Raw genomic sequence first — 22,888 nt, 5'->3', positions numbered from 1 at the left:
TCCAACATTTCAAAGATTCCTTTTCAGGCAAACATGTCCACAGTAAGATGAACATTTTAAAGTATGAATGACGTTACTAGGCGTAAGTACAGTAGCTGCACACTTAAAGGGGCAGTTCAATCCTAAAAAAAGACTTATTTTCTATCAATTACACACCCCATGAAGCCTTGAATACATGGAGACTATTTTTGTTTTTGTCGCATTGCTGAGCCAATAATTTGATAACCAGATCATCGGTCAGTAGGAGACTCTCTGAGTCTATTTGAGAACAAATAGGAATCTTTGAGTCTCCTACCAGAGACTTTGCCGGTCATCAAATCATTGACTTAGGAATGCAACAAAAATAAAAAAATCTCCATGAATTTAAGGCTTCATGAGGTTTGTAATTGATAGAAAATATTTTGGGTGAACTTGTCCTTTAAACAGGTTGCCTCTGCTATTGTGCTTCATAAAGCCCTACCATCACAAATAATTGTTTGAATACGCCAATGCAGTACCAATGTATGATGGCCTCTGGGTGTGGGGAAGTCACCATGCCCTCAGCTGTGGAAATAACAATTTAATACAAATCGTGTAACTGTCATGAAATATTAAATCCTAAACCACCACAGTGTTCAATTCAAAAACGGTGTACGAGCTCAAAAAGGCAGCAGGAGATAGAACTGGAGGGAGGCAATCATTTTGACAGAGAGCACAACCTGTCCTCTAACTACAAGCAGCATTAAAGGTTATTATAACACTGCAGCTTTAAAATAGATTTTATTGCTATGGTTGCAGAGCATTTTAAAACTATTGGATGCAAATGAAACCATTTATATATATTTGTTTTATTTTTTTTGTTTTATAAAACACAAACCCTAGAGCAGGAGGACTTTCATGTATCTAAATATAAACTGAATGGTATCAGACTACTGATACAACAGTATAAGTTTGCTCCAAACAAATATATCCTAATATACCGCTGATTCTCAACGTGGGGTCCGGGGATCCCCCGGGGGTCATTGAGTGGTAGATTTTGGTCATATCAAATGGTCTAATGCATATCAAATTGGGGTCCTTGATATTTAAAAGATTGAGAATCACTCAACCTCACATAATATGTTATTAATTATCTACTGGCTCTTCTACCTTAACCCATTAAGACAGGGAAAGCATCATGTGTCATTTTTTTATTTCTTTGGCTATTAAAAAAATTGCAGATATACAAACTTGTAGCAAATCTTTGCTTCTGGGGGTCCCTGGAACAAAACATTTTGAGATGGGGGTCCGCGGCCAAATGCAAACATTTTCATGATTTTTCAAAAATAGCAGATCTACAAGCTCATAGCACGGCACAGAGTGCCAGCTTGTATATCTGCTATTTTTGAATAGCCAAAGTATAAAATAATGGTTAAAGTGGTTGCTTTCCCGGTCTTAATGGGTTAAGAAGAGCTCCAGTATCCGTGTTAGCCAGGCCACTGACACTGTGTTAGGGTGTTACTCTGCAGGGCTACAGTGTCAGAGGGGTGGTGATGTTATGGCAGTGATTCGGTCAGGGAGGGGACAATGGCTAATGGAGTGGTGCTGATTAGATTTCGAGAAGCTGCTGGGCAATGTAGTGTTTCTAATTGAGTTGGTAGGACATCTGTGTGTGTGTGTGTGTGTGTGTGTGTGTGTGTGTGTGTGTGTGTGTGTGTGTGTGTGTGTGTGTGTGTGTGTGTGTGTGTGTGTGTGTGTGTGTGTGTGTGTGTGTGTGTGTGTGTGTGTGTTAGTCCTATTAGGACCACTTCTGTGACAGAACCTAGTAGAATAATAACCCCCTGATGTGTGAGTGTGCACGCACACATGCACATTCACTCACAGGCATGCACTCACACACGCACAGCCACACACATACATACTGTATGTACACATAACACACATTGCGGTCTTTGCTGACAAACATCCAAATGTAGATTTTGGCAGCGCAATTGTTATGTTGCAGTAATGTTGTCTCCCCATGACAGCAGTTTAGGTAATGGCAACAGATAAACAGTAGTGTTGACAGATAAACTAAATGACATGCCAATAAAACACACAATCACAGCACTGGTTGGTTGCACATACATGCTCTCTCTCTCTCTCTCTCTCTCTCTCTCTCTCTCTCTCTCTCTCTCTCTCTCTCTCTCTCTCTCTCTCTCTCTCTCTCTCTCTCTCTCTCTCTCTCTCTCTCTGTGCTTTAAGCGCTTTGGGCTCTAAAGCACAAACCCTCAAAGCAAATGCATGTACGTTATGCAAGATCTTATGATCTCTAAATATAGATCAATTTCTGTCTCTGCCTTTCCCTGTGTCTCTTTCTATAACAGAGAAAAAAGCACTGCTGTGATCATTTATGGTGAACTATTTTCAGGTATTCAACAGCAGGCGGCATTAATATGTATCATCACAAAAACAATTTATGTGCCTGTTTGTTCTCTCGCTGTGGAAGGTACACAGTAAAAAAAAAGGACCCATAACTGTGCATTTTCTTTTTACTGGGAGAGAGCAGGAACATTTTTTAATGAGAACAGCAAGAATCCTCAAACCTCTATGGTTTAGGTACATGGTTACCCTGCCAAAGCATACATACTCATGAACATGATTCAGATTCAGACAAGTTTATTGATCCCAAAAAGGGCAGTTTCAGATTGCTACTACTAGCTGGACTGATGTCCCATTTAACACTTATTCACTTATATAAAACACACACACACACACACACACACACACACACACACACACACACACACACACACACACACACACACACACACACACACACACACACACACACACACACACACACACACTCATTCTGTGCAGGCAACAATATTCAGGCCTTGTAGTCATTCACAAGGGAACAACTCTCACACACACATACAGTGTGTACACACACACACACACAGTGTGTACACACGCACGCACGCACGCACGCACGCACGCACGCACGCACGCACGCACGCACGCACGCACACACACACACACACACACACACACACACACACACACACACACACAAACTAGCTAGCTAATGCAATCTACTTATGCATCTGTGCAGCACTACTATGCTCCCTATGTGGTGCCTTGTCTCAACCAGCTTCTTCTTGCTCCATTCCCACCCATGTCCACACGTAGCCCGATCCTTCTGATCGCCCACTTCCTCCTCACCACCACTTGCTCGTCAACTTAACTTCCTCCAACACCTGTCACCACCTCAACTTCACCCTGTGCATCATTACAGAGGGCGAGCGTTTGTCTTTCTTTTGCTTTCGATCACCATCCCATCACTCTCAAATTGCAGTTCAAGCTGTGTTGAGCTCCATCTTTGGCTCAACCTTCTCGCCAACAGGAATGGGATCTTCTCTGATCAACTGACTCAACCACACAGCATCAGATCTTACAACGATGCCGCTCCTTCTTTCAAGTTTCAGATCTTTCCACAACAGAAGATGGTTCGCAGCAGAATGGCCTCAGGAGCTCGCAAGGGAATGCCAAGTTGCTTCCTCTGCTCTCTTCAGAATATACGCTATAGTAGGCGCACCTCCGAGGACTTCAACGCCAAGAGCCCTACCGTAGACTTGCTGTCAACATGCATCCATGCCGTTCTTTCTGGATACAGCATGTCTCATTTTGCTCGAACCTTAGAAGCCTTGTGCTTACTTGGTGTCACGCTTGCATACCAGACCTGTTTTACTTCTCAGACACACCATGTTTTTTTTAGTTAAAGCAAAATAAAACTAATCAATTCAGCTTATTCTTTCGTACTTTTCTTCAAAGTTCAACCATGGCTGAATCCTTTCCAGAAATCCCAGAGTGTGAAGTTAACAGATCCCCTCTTCATCTCAGAGTCCGGCCAAGTGGCCACTTGATTCTGGTTCCATCAGCACTTATGCTTCATACTCTCCTTGTCTGCCATTTCTCCCATTCATCACTCGCGCTACCTCAATCTCCCAAAATTGCAGAACACTTAATTCAAATCATGAGGCATTGGTCCTCCCAAGCATGTCACCTCTGCATTCATTAAGATCTTTAGGACCTCAGATCAGCTCAATTTTGTTTGTTTTTGGGGGTTTGTTGTGCCCGGGTGCTACCATGCCACGGTGGACTCTACAATGTTTCCGCACAACAGATTCAGCATGAACAGGCTATACTAAGTGACAGTACAATATTTAATAATGTTAACTGGTTAAGTTAGGAATGTCTGTGTTTGACTGGTTACGTTAAGGACGTCCATGTATAGTATGCACTTAGCTAGGATAGATTATATGCTGACACAGTGTGTAGAAGTAAAAGTCTCAGTCCGTGGGGGAAGTCAGCTGTTAGATTGACAGCTGCAGTCAAATCTAAATTAGCACTTTCGTGTGAGAGAATTAATCTAGACTATGTTCTACAAGGTTGAATATAAGTAGAATAAATACACATTTGACAGTCTATAAATCTTGCTACCACAAAATGTTACTGACAGGTATTTTATATGTATCTGTATGTTTATTAATAATCTACTGTTGAGCCTACTGGGTTGCTGTCGGTGGTGCTGTATTGCCCCCCCCCTTCTCTCTCTCTCTCTCTCTCTCTCTCTCTCTCTCTCTCTCTCTCTCTCTGTCTGTCTGTCTGTCTGTCTGTCTGTCTGTCTGTCTGTCTGTCTGTCTCTCTGTCTCTCTTTCTCACTTTGTCTGTCATTCTGTGTTTCTGTTTGTAATGTATTTGGCGGTCAGAAATGAACTGTGGGCGTTCAGAAATTAAACCAGTGCAATAACAGACAGGAATGGTCAGAAATCCAACGGGATGGGTCGGAGCGGGACAACTCAGGCTCTATAGTGTGGTGCTTGCTAGTGAAACATTAATTTTTTGAAAGACTTCTAACTGTCTCATTTATTTGCTGGTTTAATGGGTTGTGAAGGACAGGACTAGCCTAAATGGCATTGTAAAAGTCTGCTCTAAGACAATCAGAGCCCAGCAAAGACACTTGTGAACAACAGCAGCATTTTCATACAGATAAGTGGAATTTAATTAAATTTGTACTCTAGCAGGGAGAGAGATGAATGCAGAACTACTTCTCTTTCTTTGTAAGGAGAGACAGGGATGGCAGCAAGGAGAGAGAGAGAGAGAGAGAGAGAGAGAGAGAGAGAGAGAGAGAGAGAGAGAGAGAGAGAGAAAGAGGAAGTTGGCTAGAGCAAAGGAGGTATAAAGAGTGAGAAGGGAGAAAGGAAAAGGGAAGGAGATGAGAGGAATTGGTGGGGGGGAGGTGAAGTTGGAGTTGGAAGGAGAAGAGAGGGGGGAGCTGATGAGAAGAGAGAAAGACTGAGAGTGAGGAAGTGGGTGAGTCACAGTGAAGGAAGATGAGCAGTGGATATTCAGCCACTATGGCAGTAGTATGATGTTGACTTCATTTTACCACAGACAGAAACACAGCAGCATACAGATAAAGGCAATACATAGTCTCCATACAGTATCATACATCCCAGCACACACTATTGTCAGTGAGGCAGTTTGTTCAGTGCTTCAATGGCAGAGGGGAACACACTTTTTGAGGTTCCATATCTTCGTCCAGATGGCAGTATTGTGAAGTAATGATTGAGGGTGTGATCCTCAGTGTCATTTGCTGTTATGTGTGTACTAGGCATGTGATGGCACTGTCATTCATGTCTGAGAGTTTGGGTGCAGGAAGGTTGATGACATTAGAAGCAGTATGTTTGTTTTTGATGGAGATGGTGGAAGAAGCATGGGAAACAGTACAGCAAGCTTTTGTAAAGCAACAAAACAAGGTGCGGTGCAAGAAACAGCACTGAGTTTACGGATAACATGGAGTCTTTGCTGGAATGGTTTATGGATATAAGTGATGTGTTGATTAGAACTGGTGTATTGTTAAATTATTTAAAGTACCGGTAATTGACCTGTATTTCCTTGGGTGGAGAGTGGGGTGTGTTTGATGTGCTAATGACCAGTTACCACCCCAACAGACAGACAGACAGACAGACAGACAGACAGACAGACAGACAGACAGACAGACAGACAGACAGACAGACAGACTGACTGACTGACTGACTGACTGATGAAGTTACAGCATTGGTCAGTCGGTTCACACACGCACGCGCACACACACACACACACACACACACACACACACACACACACACACACACACACACACACGTTTCGTGAATTAATAGAAGGATGATAGCCTTTATAGTTATATCACCCCTCTCCTACCCCCACTATTTCACATCCTTGTATTCTCTCTCTCCATCTGTCTCTCTCTCTCTCTCTCTCTCTCTCTCTCTCTCTCTCTCTCTCTCTCTCTCTCTCTCTCTCTCTCTCTCTCTCTCTCTCTCTCTCTCTCTCTCTCTCTCTCTCTCTCTCTCTCTCTCTCTCTCTCTCTCTCTCTCTCTCTCTCTCTCTCTCTCTCTCTCTCTCTCTCTCACACACACACACACACACACACACACACACACACACACACACACACACACACACACACACACACACACACACACACACACAGGCATTCCATGGCTTTTTTTCATGAGGTTATGAGCTTCATACTGTGCAGGAGACGAGGAGATGTGAGGGCATCAGGCAGTGAGAGTGCAGTGTGATTGGGCCTCAGGGAAATCACTCACATACACAGTAGGAGGGTAACCAAGCACTTCAGATTAAGCAACAGAAGCAATATTGAGTTTTAACTCATATCAATAGGCATCAGCGTCAATATTGCAGACTTTGGGCTACAGGGTTCAATGGTTATTAAAGCATTGAATCCATATGATTATACATTTTATTTTTTATTTGACCTTTATTTAACCAGGAGTAAAATCCCACTGAGGTTAAATAGCTCTTTTCCCAGGGAGCCCTGGGACAAAACAGACAGCAGTGCAAAAGCAACACGGTAAAACTAGGAATAAATCAAATCAAAATAACAGAATTAAAACAGAAATAAAACTATATTTCAAAACCTAGCAACTAAAAACATTGACAGTTCATAGAAACTGCCTCCAGCTCCTTCAATTTGGATTTAAAACCGGTTAACAGGATCATCGGATCTCATTTCTAGGTACTTAGCCGATCATTCCATGCCGAAGGCGCTGAAAATGCGAAAGCCCTTTTTTCAAGTTCCTTACAGGCTTGTGGGACAGAAAGCGTAAGGAAGTCCTGAGAAGGCAAAGAGTAACATCCAGCAGATGTAACATAAAAGTACAAAGGTAGTGGAGCATACAAGAATTGCCTTGTAAATAATCACTGGTCCGACCGAACTCCCACTAGGCAGAAACCTTCATCTGTGACACTCTCCAAGTTTATCTGTGACACTCTCCAAGTTCATCTGTGACACTCTCCAAGTTCATCTGTGACACTCTCCAAGTTTATCTGTGACACTAGATCTTGAAATGTATAGATACAGTAGATGTGGCAATTTCCAATGCTTGCTAAAAAACTTTTTTTTAAAACTATAATAATGCCGCTGTTATGCAGAAACAATGTATCTCCTATTTCAACTTTTCTTTTGTCTTTTTTTTGTAAATTAATAACCTATTTTGTCACAAAAAGGTAGCAAAAATAGCAACATGCCGCAATGCGACGTGTGAGCTTGAAGATCTGCTATTTTTGCTACTGTATGTTTGACAATTTGACAACTACTATTAGATCCATTAGAACAGGTTATTTTTTTAGTAGCAACCTTTTGGACATACAAGGTGTCCGCCTGACAGCGACGATAAGCATCTTGTATGCATGACAACTAATATCTCTCTGTCTTCTCTATCTCCCTTTCTCTCTCTTATTCTTTGCTTTTCCCCTTTCTATCTTTCTCCAGTCCCTGTTGCTGGTCCGTCAGGAGATGGTAGTATCCCAGAAGAAGCTTGGTGATTTTTGTGAGGCTCTTAAACAGTACTTGAAGAACGTCTCTGCTCAAAGGGACTGCTTCCAGTAAGTGTAACTATTGCTGCTATACATCCACCATTAAAGGTGCTGTAAATCAGCGATTCTCAACCTGGGCCTTGAGGATATTGCAAGTGGGCCCCCAAATAATTGCCAAAACACAAATATTATATTGATAATAACATTAATATTAAGTATATTAATCCAAGCCGGAACACAATCAATTGATTGATCATTAGAATAAACAATAAACATGAAAATGCATGCGGCCCACCCATCGACCCATTAACTGAGATTTCCAAATGGGCCCTGATCCGGAAAAGGTTGAGAACCACTGCTGATTTATTGTTTTTTATATAGCTCTAAATTCCAGTAATCTTTGTTGTTTTGAACAGACACTCTGTTCAGTAACAGGGATCTACCCATCTTTCCAGCTCTTTAGTAAACAGAAAATACATGTTCTTGTCGGGATACCATTTTGATCCAATCAGAGAGAACTCATGCGGGATACAGGAAAGGACAAGTGCAACAAAAGAAATGAGCAGACAAAATTGGAACTGGAACGCTACAAAATGTAAGTTTATATATGGGTTCTCTCTCCTGATTGGATGACATTTTTAACCCACCTGAAAATGTATTTTCTATTTAATGAAGAGCTTGGAGAGGTGGTCAGAATATAAAGCTTTAACTTTTTAGCAAAACACAAAAAAAACTTTTTGTTTTAACCCAAGAATATGACTTACAGTACTTTTAATTGTTATCAGGTGCTGTACTACTACCATTGGTAGCCGCAATATTGCAGCCCCATTTAGTAATGGAGCTTCATAGTTGCAGCTACATTAGCTCTATTATTACTAATAGTAAGACGCGCGCGGGGGGGGGGGGGGGGACTAGGTGTTGACGGGACGGGACGTGCGACAGGACGTGCAATAACCCCAACTACTTTCGCCTGCGCACTTCACCGGGTATGGTCTAGTGTTGCAAACAAAGGGTTGCACTCAGATAGATCTGTTTACTTAATTTAGTAATTAATTATACAATTAAGTAAACAGATAATCAATTAGACTGTAACCCATTCTTGGCAGCTATATATTTACAGATAAATAAGAAAAAGAGGTTGCGCATCAACAATGGGTTTTCTCAGTGGAGTGCTAGACCCAAAATCCAGTATACATATAAAGTCAATAGAAAAAATCCCAAATCAATGGAGGACAAAGTACTCACATTTCCACATTTTTATTGACACACACCAATAAACAAAAGAGTAATGCTCTGATGAAGGCTGGATTTAGGATGTGCTACCTTTTTGGGATTATTTCAATTCCTACTTTTTATATATTTATAGACCACTAGGATAAGGCACCATGCGGTCAGAACACAGTGAAATACCTACAGAATATGTTTCACTATTATGTGATAGTGAAGCTTGGCAATTAATTGAAACCATTAAGCCAAATATATGGAACTGATAAGCACAATTAGCAGCACAGACATTAGAAAAAAATAACAAAAATTGTCATTATCAATAATCGTGATTCCAATTTTGGCAACTTGGGTAGACAACTGCCTACCCAATTAAGCCCTTGCCCCGTGGCTGAAAGACAGACCGAAAATGATTAATTTTAACCCGACGTCTCTGCTTAACGATAGATGGACGGGCACTTGGGCAGCAAGTCACCTTCCCCCAACAACACCTCCAAACATCATTTGCGGCCCGTCCATAGAGGGCGCTAGTGCGCCACACCACCTCTCCCAAACCTAGATCTTCCTTTGAAAAAATATCACTTTAAAATATATTCTATAGCCTATATATTTTAAATGATCAAACCAACAAGGTAAATATGATATAGTTAATTAGGGTTGTCCGATATTGGCTTTTTTACCGATAACCGATATACCGATATTGTCCAACTCTTAATTACCGATACCGATATCAACCGATACCGATATATGCGGGGATTATTGTGATTAGGGTAAACTCAAATTTCATATCACACACACCATATACAGTAAGAACTCCTGTAACTTATTCATAAAGCAAAAAAAAAAGTTTTTTTTTTTTTTTTTTTTTTTTAAACCGATACCGATATTTTCCCGATATCAATTTTTATGCTAATATCGGCCGATAATATCGGGAGGCCGATAATATCGGACATCTCTATAGTTAATGACTAGTGAGTGAAATGTATAATCTTCCATACAAAGTAGATAAAAAAACATTGTACCTTGCCTAAACTTAAAGGTAGGGTAAGTGATTTTCTTTGGTTAAAATAAGTGTTAAATAGCTCTATATTCTGATAGTACTCATTGCTATAGAATGTTTGTTCAGTAAAAGGAGTCTCCTTGTCTCTCCAGCTCTTCATAAAACAGAAAATGCATTTTCGTTTAAGTTTCAGTTTCATTTCCAATTTTATCCAATCAGGACAGAGAACTCAATCAGAATATAGATTAAGCAAGTGAAATTGGAAGTGAAGACACTAAAAAATGAGCAGACAAAATTGGAACTGGAACACTATAAAAATTAAGCTTAAAAATGGGTACTTTATCCTGATTGGCCAATCTTTACCATAGGTTCGCCATGTTAAGTTTCGCACATGCGCAGTTCACTCTTCAATGCAAGTATACGGGGCCACCGTGCGCAGGTTTAGAGCGCACAGCGCATATAAACACATAGAACTGCACTGACTGCTGCTGCTTATGCTTCAGGTTATGCTTCGACGAATGACTGTATCGGTGATCTACAAGCCCACTCCTGGGCTTGTAGATCGGCGCTGTTCGATGTGCGAACTTATAAAACAAAACAACTTTTTGTCTGTTGTTATTGCAATGAATGGATATGGATCATATAAAAAATGATATATATAATTTGCCCATGCCATTAGTTCTGTCTGTCTTTCACAAAAGAATGACTACTAGCCCAGGGCAGGGCCTATCAAGATAAACTAGTGTGATAACATAGTACATGTTATTGTTGGCTTAATATTTGGTGTAGCACTGCCTGGGGAAAAATCCACCAGCTGCCACTGCCAAACATGTCCACTGTTGAAGCATCACAAACTGCATGCAAATTTCTGTTTAGAGCCGCAGTAATGAATTGCTCATTGCTTAACAAAAGATGACTGGGGTGGGCAAGTGGGCAATTCACATCCACAACAACACCTCCCAACAAACATATGTCCACTATTGGAGCATCACAAACTGCATGCAAATTTCTGTATAGAGCCGCGGTGATTAATCGCTCATTGCTTAACAAAAGATGATTGGGGTGAGCAATGGGCAATTCACACCCTCAACAAACAACAACACCTCAGTAGGCTACACAAACAAAATGAATCACCAAAAAAGTTCTATGTCTCCTAGCATTTGAGAGAGATCGAATTACTATTAAATGATAGACAAGTGCAAGCCCCATTGTCTCATGCTGTAGTGTAGACTAAAATCAATGGAGGAGGACGTGGGCTTTTAGTTGCACATGTTTGAACATTATTTGAACTTTGTTTGCTATAATTGCAATTTTGAAATCACTCAATAATTTGTGCAGGGCGTCATGGCTATCTGCCTGTATTTCTGTCTAACCTACTGTGCTTCTTTGATTACGGTGCACCCTGCTGCTATACGGGCAGTAGCTGTCAGTAGCCAACCAAGCATGTTTGGTTGGCTTTCGACACTTCCCTACAACTTACGACCCGACAGCGTGCACACCGCCCATTCAATTACAGATTTTCGGCCACAGGCGCTTTCCAATGCTTACCGCCGCCGACGTCGGTGCGGTGAAGAGCTACCTTAACATGCTGTTGGCTTACCTGGTGTAAATGACCGGTGATTGCCTGTAACCTCCTAATGTTGAATAGGTTACCATCAAGCCTTAAGTCAATGGTGACCCCAGCCTGCCTCTCCATCCTCCTGCATAAAAGTGAAACACAGACTAGTAAGATATATTATTATTTTAAGGTATAAGACTGGAGCTAGCACACAGCCTTGTCTGACTCCAGTCTGCACTCTAAACTACCACTTTGGCCACCGTTCCAGAGTGAAACTGTACAAGGATCGTTGGAAACTTGGGTGTACTTCCACATTTCTGCAGGATCTGTCATGTGGCATGTCAAGTGTCCGTCTTGCCATTTTCTGCCATTGCCAGAAACCGTATCATGACTCTGGCACAACCCATTTAGCTAGTGTCAGCAGAGCATGACTTTGGCTAGGACCTTTCTAGCAATGGCTCCTATGTTGTTGTAAATGGTTGCAATACTGACATCCTTCCATGGTTGGACACACTCATGACTCCACACCTCTAGGGTGTAGAGATACAGTGTACTTATACAGAGGTAGCCTCCTTCCTTGGGGATTTCAGTTTCCAGGGGTTCATTCTGGGTTTTAGCTGCATGTTGTGGGAGGTCTAGATCTTGCTATTCAGGGAGCTCTGCCAGTACAGTTGATAATAGTTGAATGATCTGCGGTTCCATCAGCATCTACAGTTTCTGGGACTGTAAATGGTCTTAACTACATACGAAACCGTGTATGTCCTTCCTATCTGTCTGGGCCTGGATTTTAGTGGCTTTCGACATCAACCACTCAATTTCGCAGGTTCTGCAGAGTTTCCTGGTCCTTGTAGTGGAGCTCTTGTCATTGTTTATTGAGGGATTAGGGGAGTGGGTTAGTAACTGTGTGCCTTGTGCATGTTGTCCAGGAGGGTGGAGATCTCTCCAGCATTCTCATATACAGTAACCAGTCAAGAAAGATTGGGCTGCAGTGTCAAAAAAACACTTCTCAATCATCCCAGACTCTGAATTGATCAACTATTCGATGTCTATTGGCATGTCAGCTAGCAAATAATGAAAGGTGTTTCGGGTACCACTGTTGGAGAATCTGACACAGTAGAGCCGTTTATTCTTTGTGCCACATTTGCATCTTAAAGGTCAGATTTGACTTTTGTAGGATCGTGCGTGGTCTGTACAGCAGTCTGCTCTTCACATACAGTAGCTCTAAGGTTTTTGAGATGAGCCGGCGTCACAATAGCATAATCAATCAGATGCCAGTGTTTGTAGTGATAATTTTGTTGGATGATGTTGTTTGATGGTACAGTCATGTTCCGAGCACATACTAGGACGTCTTATGCCATTGGTGTAATGTCCACTGGTGTTTGTGTTTGGATGAGTTCTCAATTGCACAACCAACTCTTGCACTGTAGTCCTCTCCCATTTCATTGAGTGAGCCCTCCTCAATGAGCACTGAGTGCTGCTCGCAATAAGCACTGTTGCAATTCTTAATAATGGTGAAATTTGTTTTTCTACTGCATAGTGGAATGGACTGACAGGTGTGGTTTCCTGCCCAGGCACAGTGCTTAATTTGTAATTTTTGGGCCATCTTTTCTAGGGCGGACCCCTAAATAGGGGCTGCACAGATGCACAGTGGTCTGCCGGAAACAGCTGTCACTCAAGTTAAAAATATCACCAAAAGGTCCAGTAGGTTTGTCAGCAGAATACATCAGGGCAGCTGTGGTAAATAATGGATCAAGGATGAGTAGTTGTGTGTACAGACAAGTCTACTGTACCACTGTGTGTTGTTGTCCTTCTCTCACTCAGGGCCCTGTCTTGCACGCCTTCTTACCCCTTATGCCAAAACCTTTTAGGCATTTTTTACTATTTTGAAAAACCTTTCAAAATAGTTAAAATAGGCGATCTACAAGCTCACAGCGTGTTGATGTAGATTGCGGCTATACTTTTTTTTTTATAAGTAAGGCGGCGCAAGATAGGGCCCTCAGTCTCAAGCTCCAGTTCTTCATCTAAAAGCTCTGTAGACTAGAGCTTTGTAGTTAACTGTCCATCAGCTGCCCCCTTCAGGTTAATGGAGGAACTGCATACATGGATGGATTGAGTAATAATCCATCCTTTTTTTTTTTAGATGAAGTTGAATGGGTTTTTCAACGTGTATTTGAAAATAGAGATGGAAAAGTGAGGGTAGAGACATCCATTAGGCTGCAAAACATTGTCCAAGCCATGTGATGGAATCCCATCTTCTGATCACATCAAATTGTTTTCGCATTGTTGTCCACACACCATTCTATATGTGGCATGATGGATCAGATTTGTTTGCCTATGCATCTGAATTAACTAAATAACGTCCTGTCAACTGCCATGCCACATTATTCTGTGAGGTATCAAGCTATCAAACTTACATGTGATGATTATCAGCTACTGTCCTGCCAAACGGGGTCAGTTGTGTCATTTGATCACACATTATAATGTTATAAAATCAGCTTGCGGTTTTATTGTTTGGGTGTTATTGATGGTACCTCGTCAGAGTTTGTTGATGTTAAGGCCTAATTTATACTTTGTCGTGGTCATATGACATAAGTATATATTAGCCATTTGTGTTGCTGCAGCAGCAGTAAATGGATAGAAATCAAGTCATTTGGCTTTTTCCCATATCTCAACTACTGTCTTGTTTTTATTACAGCAATATGTCTTTAATGTGTACTTTTGTGACTTACATGTCCCACTCTCCCTCCATCTCACATCCTCCCTTCTGCTTCTCTCATATCTTCCTCTCATCTTCCTGCAACTATCCCCTCTCTCCTCCACTCTTTCTAATGCTACCATTATTGTATTTCTCCTTCACTCTTCTGCCCATCATCCTATTCGCAACTCTCCCTTTGTACCATCCTGCCTTTCCATCCTCACTCTCTCCCTCCATCCCCCTCCCTCTGGGCTCCTCTGTTCTCTCTCTACTCCAGTGTGACTGCAGTGCGTCTGCCAGACGGTCTGTCCTTCGTGGTCTATGAGTTCTGGGATGGAGAGGAGGAATGGAAGAGGTGAGGTTAACCGTCTTGACTGTTGAAAAACATTATTGGCTGATTTTTTACATTTATTTTCTAGTCCTGGTTTCAATTAAATCATTTGGCAGAGATTTTCTTGAACAGTTCAAGTTCAAATAATCTGCCTTTGTCATCTGGTCATAACGAAATGGGTGGAAGAAAAGTGTGCAAAAATGTACGAAGGCCAATTGCTGAAATACGTTTCTTTCTCACTACTGCTTCACATTAGCCATTTAAGCCTTTTCAATAATGTTTGAAATTATTTTTCTGAAGACACTGTGCGGGCTCTACCTCTTTTAATATTAGTTTCCTTGGCCTAGGCTAGCACCCACTGTCGATGTTGGTGTAATTAGGTATGCTTTGACATTATTTTAGTTTATATCACTTTCGTATCTTTCTTCTTTTTAAAAGGAAATCTTTGAATATTTTGCCTATAATGCCCAATATAGGGACGCCAGGGTGAAAGGGGTCCTTTAATGTGGTCATTAATCCATCCATTAATGATAGGAGCTAAGGAGCCAGCTGGAAAATGTGCTGCATCTTGAAATGTAATTAGGAGTCTTCAACCATTCACTCTGCCACAAAATTGCTGAAGCACTCGAGTTAGGTGAGGTCTTCATGATTTAGTGATGGTGCAGGTGGTGGGGATGAGTAGAGGCTGCTGACGTAGCTGTCTGTAGATGGGAGTTTCTGCTTTTCAGTTGAAACTTTATCTCCTCAGAGGGACTCGGTCATACAAGGAAGTATAAATTAGACATGGGTATGTGTGCAAGTGATTTCTTAACCCTTTTTCTATCTCTTGTGTATGCAGGCACCTCCAGTCTGCCCCCACCAAAGCCTTTCAGCATGTGAAGGTGGACACACTGTGCCAGCCGGAGGCTGTTTCTACTGTAGCAGTTCCAGGTAAGTGCTGCAATACAACTGAAGAGAGGAGAGAATGGACTGATAGAGATAGAATAGAATGTTCAGTGCCGATCAAAACACACTTATTCAGGATTAATGCCTCAGAATGGCTCATAAACCTGGGAGGCTATTTAGGTGTAATATTTATTACTTTTAAGCTCCACGCCATTGTGAAAAATGAAATAACTAGAACTCCCTTGTACTCTAGTAGCTTATTGTAAATGGCTCTAATCAAAATAATCAATGCTGGCATACATCCATAGCCTCAAGGCAAAGCAAAGACGGTCAATAGCTTGATGTGATGCTTGGCAGACAGCCATTGATAGCTGTTCTGTTTTCTGACTTCTAATGTTCTCTTCTCTTCTCTTTCCTCTCACTCCGTTCTCACTTCTTTATCTAAACTTTATCATGCATCCCATCTCTCATTTTTGCTTTTCACCATTTCATTCATTCTCTACCTCCACGTTTCCACTCACACTTTGGCTTGATTTCACGTCCGCTGCTCAATGTCCTATTCATGTCTTCAATCTATCCCTCTCTTAATCCATCCATCCTCTACTCATGCAGCTGCTTGGTGCAGTCTGAACAGGGACTGATGACGGGGAGGTCCGCCCATGCGCCGTGATTCCTGGAAAGTCCTCCTTAAACCGTTTATCTCCCCCTCTTCCCCCTTATCTCCCTTCTATCACTACCATCCTCACCCATCCCCCACCCCGGCCTCACTCCTCCCCTCACCCTTTCACTTTTGTAAGTACATGTTTACACAGTGCAAATGAATGGTGTCAACTGCAGTGAATATTGAACAGTACATTTAAAACTTCTTTGCGTTTGCATCTCACCGTGGTAGCTAGCTAGCCTGAGACATTAGGTTGGTTTCATGTACTGTACTAGTCACTTCATGGAATTAGCTCTGGGTCACGATAAGGCAGATTTGTTTCATGTAGCAAGGAACATGGGGTTAGTTTTCTCATGTAGCAGTTATCTTTTTGGGGTGGTTTTATTTGGGTATCGTCATGGAATTCAGTTTTCTTTCCCTATCCTTTTTTGTGATGAGTTCACCATAGGTAGCAGAGAAAGTAGAGTTTGTTAATGTAGCTGTCATTTCATGGTAGATATGGACACTTGATGTGTTGTCCCCAGCTGAACGCATATGGGTGTCTTGAAAATTGATGCGTGTATTAAAACGTGTTGCTATTCAATTCACACTTTGCCACTTTCCAGCATATCCAACATGTGTTTGGCTCGACACAACACACACACAAGAGCACACAGCCAGCACATTTTTATCCCATGTGGTGCTCAGCTGAGACGTAGCAGTTTAAATTTCTAAGGGAATCACTCTGGGGTAGATTTGTTCATTTAGCTTTCTTGTCATGTTACAGGAGTAGGCATAATGATAAGAAGTTGAGGGTTGAATTCCGATAAGTTGTCGGCATCAGGGTCATTTTAGAAGTGAAATGAATGGTTACACATCGTGAGCATGTTTGTCTTAAACAACATTGTGCTGCTACCTTAAGGCTGGAGAATAGGTGAATAATTAGGGATAGCATCTCAGTATTCTCCATCATGCAGCTAAAGTTTGTGTTCTTTTTTGCCTTCCTTTTTTATGTATAAAATGTCTGAATTGGCAATTGGTAGCCTACAGTATATTAGCTGTATAAGTCTAGTAGAGATTTTACATATAAAAGACATTGTTCTATTATTATTATATTCGTATTATTGACGTCTTTAGTGCTACGGTGCAAATTTTCCTACTCACTAGCTACTCACATCTTTGTTCAAAGTAATGAAAAATCCTCATTATTATAAGAAATGCTAGACAGCTTCCCATCTGAATGACATTAATGTTAAAGCCTTAAACGTCACCACATGGTTGAGGAGGTTGTACCGGGTTTTTAAAGGATGACTTGTCTCTTTGTTGTGATGTTAAAGTGAGACCTACTGACATATGACTGTGCAGCACTAGCCTTGTGTTGTTACCATTATGGTACCAAAACAGTCCCATAAACCACAGATCAGAATGTTTTTATAAGAGGTTTGAAGCATTTCTGCGCCATTAGACAAAACAGCCTTCCAAGTGTGACTTCACTTCACTAGGTTGAACAGGTTTAATATTTGTGATATACAGTGTTTGGTGTACCTGATTCAAGAATAAGATTCACACAATTTATAAAACTCAGCTCGAGCAGATTATTAATGAACAGTGAACAATATTTTACAATAACAACAATGTTGTACACCACCTGTGAAGTTTACTAGAAATGTAAGGTCCAAATCTGGGCAGAGCCAAGTCAGACTCTGTTCTGACCTGATCTTTCCGGTTTTGTGGCTCAGATCTTCACCCAACTCCTGCTCCGAAAAACCACATACACATACCCTGTGTCTATCCAGGAAATTAAGCCCACCTCTGTTTGAGCTACAGCACACAGATTCAACCCTCGCCCCCAAACACCGCCACCATGAACCCACGGACGTAAACACAATCAGGATCCTCACTCCGAAAGCACAATGTAGAAAGGATTATTGTGACTTAAAGATATATATTGCTTATTGACTATGATGAGAGTATTTAGAAATGGTTGAACTATATAGTAATACTGTTTAAACATATTTTGTTGAAGATATGATTGTTTATGAGTCACTCCACTCTTTATAGCTCTATATAACTTTCAAAGATGCCATCTGCCATCCTTACCACTGATCCATTTATCTCCTATTTTACCTGTGAGTGACAACTAGTTTTGTCACCTTCCAGTTTACTGTATATGGACCCTGGGATAGTTCATTACTGTTCTGGGAACAACTATTAATGGAGATCCAGCTAAACTAATAGAGAAATACAGCAACTGATGTACTACTATTCTATTCCCTTAGGCTGCTGGGATGCATTGAGCTGGGCATGATAATGTGGAATGTGGAAGTGTAGAAATGTTATTATATAGACCTGATTTATAAATAAATAAATATTGCTATGCCTACAGAACAAGCATGGACTAACTTTTATGCTGTACTCTTGAGCAATGTTTATTATCAAGCACTAGGTCCTAGGATGTGTTATCCACTCATGTATTAATTACTAATAGACTCTGTTTAGACTCCTGTGTCAGCCCAAACTGTGTCCGGTCTCGTTTGCTTCCCAAGGGGCCATCCCATTACGACGACACAAAAAGCCATAATGCATGGGTTGAAGTTTACATGTCAATGACATAGCCATAGTTTTAAAAGTACGGTGCCCAGCTGAATGCAACCCATAAGATCTAAAGGAAGGCTCTCCTCACTGTATGTCGTGCCCAGCTCGCCTGGGTTCTGGATATGACCTATAACTCTATGGATATGACGTGGACAGGTCAAAGATGCCAATACTGTTATTTTACATAATACATTCCTGAACGCTCCTGAGACTGTGCAACCTGTTCTTTTCTATCCTCCTACTCCTCAGTGCAACCTGTGCTTCGTCATACAATGAAAGAGTTATGTCATTGAAATGTAGAATACGGTCCCCATTTGAATGTTCAACATTCTGAAGTATCTGGCAATGTCCAATACAGGAATTGTAAGTGTATGTAAAACAAGCCTTCCCATTGGGTAAGGTTTATAAGGAACGGGCAGCTGCTGCTTTGGTGGAATGTCATGTAGTGGGGGAAATTGTCCCTTATGGGTCAATGTTTACACTTTCATTTAAAATAACACTCCAGATCTTGTGTGTACTGTACACAGAACTTGTGTTGACATGTTTAAAATAAGAGTTTTGTGATATCAGATATAGGAATTTGCCAAACTGACCACTATCAACATAACTCTCTCCTTCTATGGCTGTTCTTTTTCTATCCTCCACCTGAGTGCATGTCAACTGAATGTCCAGTAACTTCTTTGCCGTAGTATTAATATAGGCCATGCTACTCTTCAATGGGTTTTGTGCATTTCTTACCTTATTTTCCTGTTTCTTTTCTAGTATTCCAATAAAAAGGAGACAAAAGAAGATAAATCCTATTATAATATTAAAAAAAGAAGAAATATACATATATATATATATATATATATGACTAGAAAATGGCATACAAGAATGAACATTCACTTTTATGGCAATGTTTAATGAAATATTCTAATTCCTATGTATGTTTCAATAATACAGCTTTCTCTCCTTAAGTGTAGAGACTTATTGCAGGGATGCAAGTAAAAATATTTGGTCTATAAAATACTTTGTTGAAATTCTAGATGATGTAGAGTGATGCAATTCAATAAAACTACAAAACTGGAGTCCTTGACTGGTTGTTGTGAAGTCTTATGCATTGAGGCACAAAAATACATTTCCAGATCTGGATACCAATTTCATTCAAGTGAAATAGGAAGTGGTGACACAAAGAAAGCTGACGCGTTGCAACGCTTGTAGATCAGCTACTTTTGACTAATGTTCACCATAGAATATGGATGCTGGTGTTCAAGTGGTTAATGAAATAGGCTGGTTTAGCACTTTTATATGTTGCCATGTTGCTTGCTATGTTATTAATATGACAATATTCTGTTCTTCGAGCGAACATTACATTACAGTCATTTAGCAGACACTTTTATCCAAAGCGACTTACAATAAGGTTTCAGCAAACAATCAGTTGATCGATAGATCAATCTAGGGACCCTAGAAAAAAAATATTATTTTCTTTGCTGAATCTTGAGAGATGATAGATAGATAGAAATAGTAGAATCAATCAGTAGCATAAGTCCTGGCAAAATATCTGCCAGGAACCGTTTTAAACCATTATGAAATTTGACCAGATAACTAATATACAATATTATCATGATGAAACTGTTCATTTAAAAAAAAAATAACTGAGTAGATGTAATTTCCAGTATTCTGGTGGATTTTTGGAGTTTGACACTTTTATCAGGCTTTACTTACATAGGATCCATTAAAAAGTTAAAAGTAGCAATAAAAGAGCCATATTTAATAATAACCACTAGCCTAATTACTTAAAAATAACAGGAGTCTCCTGGTGAGAACAGAAGGGTTGGCAGGTCTACTCAGGCAGCACAGGGGTTCTCAAACATCTTGATGTCAAGGACCCCAAATTGATTATGTATTTGAACATTTTGTGCCATAAGAAAGATTTGTATTTAAAACTTATAAGTTAAACAGGATTCTTCAATATATTGAACTTGCCTGTATATACTTTTACATTATGTTACTGTGCTTTATAAACTAAGGCCAAGTGGATAATGACAAATAGCCATTAAAAAAATTAAGGCTAACGTCCAGTGCAACACTTCTAGCACGTGGCTCACTGTGTTAAAACATGTCTACATGGTCCAGGGTTCAAATCCCACCAAGGATGTCCTACTCTACATCCAGAAGAACACTTTGCTCACTAAAGAAACATGTGATGGAACATCAAAGTGGTCGCTGATTTTAAGGGACTTGTGTGGCAGACAGAAAGTATACTCTGCCCATAAGATGCAGACAGAAATTGTGCACAATGTTTAAAGTTACTGCTGGAGTGCAGTGATCTTTCCCCATTGAAAATGCATGACAATAAATTGTACATGCAGTTCAATAGGAGCCTGCTTCGGCACATGTGTACCTGTGCTCATAACCAAATTCATCCACCCAAAAACAATCTGTTACCATGTTTTCCCCCCGCCCTTCATCAGATGCACTTATCCAGAGTGACAGGCAATGTGCAAGTCACTTTGGATTACAATTCGTTACAACACAGGTTGTACAGTTGTACTCAAGACTAGCAGATATGCACAAGTCAAAGGACTTATTATAAAATTATTTTATTTTGTTCTCTTTACACACACTAAGAATTTCTGGAACATGGGACATGCATGACCACAAAGAGAAACAACAAATGGCATGTTCACGTGAAGGTCATACATGTCAGGTCAGGTCAGAACACAGCACAGGTACATTCTTTTTAAACACAATAACTACAGCAAGACTAACATGATAGTATTTACACCCTCCACATATCCACATGCAGACAGACATCATCCCCATAATGGCACCTTAAAGCAACCAACATCAATTCAATAGTGTTATGGCTTTACAGTAGAGACCAGCAGGTTCCATCCTCATGTTCTCCTTTAGGTCTCCTTCATCACATATTTTAGTGGTTGTAGTTGGACAGTGAATTAAAAAATAATTATAACATAACTCCTGCTCTTGGGAACAGGTGGTACCCTAAAGGTAAACCAAGCAAGAAGAAATTGGCACGACCAGCCACCGTTAGGCTTAAGTGATAAAGATAAAGTGGATGTGCCTACTCACCATAGCCCCTCTATCTTATCCTTCTGTGTAAAGGCCTTTGCAGACAGGGTGCGATTAGTCAATCAGTTTTTACCGTATGCGAAAAGACGCACAAATCGAACTGGGTTCGATTGAAAAAAAAACGCATCGCATCGCCGCACGGTAAATTCGGAGCCGGTGTGCATGAGGTCATTGAGAACCATGTGTTCATTTAAAAAATTATATTGTCAGTTTTTTCCGTGCGAAAAAATCGCACCCTGTCTGCAAGGGCCTTAAATCTCTTGCGACTCACCCAATAGGTGTGATCATGTAAATTCTGTAAAAGTTGGTAAATCAGTTTGTGACAAGTGTCTAGTACAGAGAATACAAATTTGTTTTTCAAGGCTAAACGGTGACAAAAGACACATTACCATTGTAAAAACATTTGTTTTAATACAAACAATAGTGATCATGCCACGACAAAAGTATGAGAACTACCAGCATTATGATTTCACACAGACCCCTAGACACATGACAGGAAGTGGCCAGGGGAGGTCAAACATAGAAAACAAAAAACTAATATTGTTGGAGGGGTGAGTTTGTTTTTTTAAACTCTAGTTCACGATGGCAGATTGATTATGCATTAAGTGCAGGGTTTAGGGCCTCTTAACTAGTCAAGGGGTCATCTCCATGAAAACATAATGTCCACGGTAGCCATATGCAATCCCTTCCTGTGGAATGCAATCCCTTCCTTTGGAAAGTAGGTGTCCATTGAACCAGGCAAAGGTTGTTACAGACGGGGAGCGCCTATGTAATTAATTTTCAATGAGAGGCGGGCGATTATTTGGGACGTGCAGAGAAGTTGAGGGGCGGAATTGCAGGCGGGCACCGTCCCGTGAAATTCTCGTACTCGTTAGTGCACACACCCACAGGCGGCAAGAGCTGGATTGTGTTTTTTCCCCCGCAACGCACAGGAGGACAAAACAACAATGATCCCTGCTGATCCGAGTGAGAACGCCCGCGTTAACCGCTCCCCGTCTGAAACAACCTTTACAGTGGAGGACAGTCACCACGAAAGA

At 40.8% G+C, this 22,888-nt stretch overlaps 1 protein-coding gene across 2 annotated transcripts in view; it reads left to right on the top strand.

Annotated features, from left to right (window-relative positions):
* Positions 1–19,582, top strand: part of necab2 (N-terminal EF-hand calcium binding protein 2) — a gene marked incomplete at its 5' end in the record, with an annotated part of 150,747 nt that extends 131,165 nt beyond the window's left edge. For both annotated transcript variants that reach the window (XM_084059980.1, XM_084059979.1), the window contains 4 exons: positions 7,805–7,917; positions 14,603–14,680; positions 15,495–15,586; positions 16,154–19,582. In XM_084059980.1, the coding sequence (XP_083916106.1) occupies positions 7,805–7,917; positions 14,603–14,680; positions 15,495–15,586; positions 16,154–16,182 (312 nt within the window). In that variant the 3' untranslated portion in view covers positions 16,183–19,582. The remainder of the gene's footprint in view (positions 1–7,804; positions 7,918–14,602; positions 14,681–15,494; positions 15,587–16,153) is intronic.
* Between the last annotated feature and the right edge of the window lie 3,306 nt (positions 19,583–22,888).

The sequence above is a fragment of the Gymnoscopelus microlampas genome (assembly GCF_963454915.1).
Source record: "Gymnoscopelus microlampas genome assembly, chromosome: 6".
Classification (NCBI taxonomy): Eukaryota; Metazoa; Chordata; class Actinopteri; order Myctophiformes; family Myctophidae; genus Gymnoscopelus; species Gymnoscopelus microlampas.
This window is presented reverse-complemented; position numbering and strand designations above follow the sequence as displayed.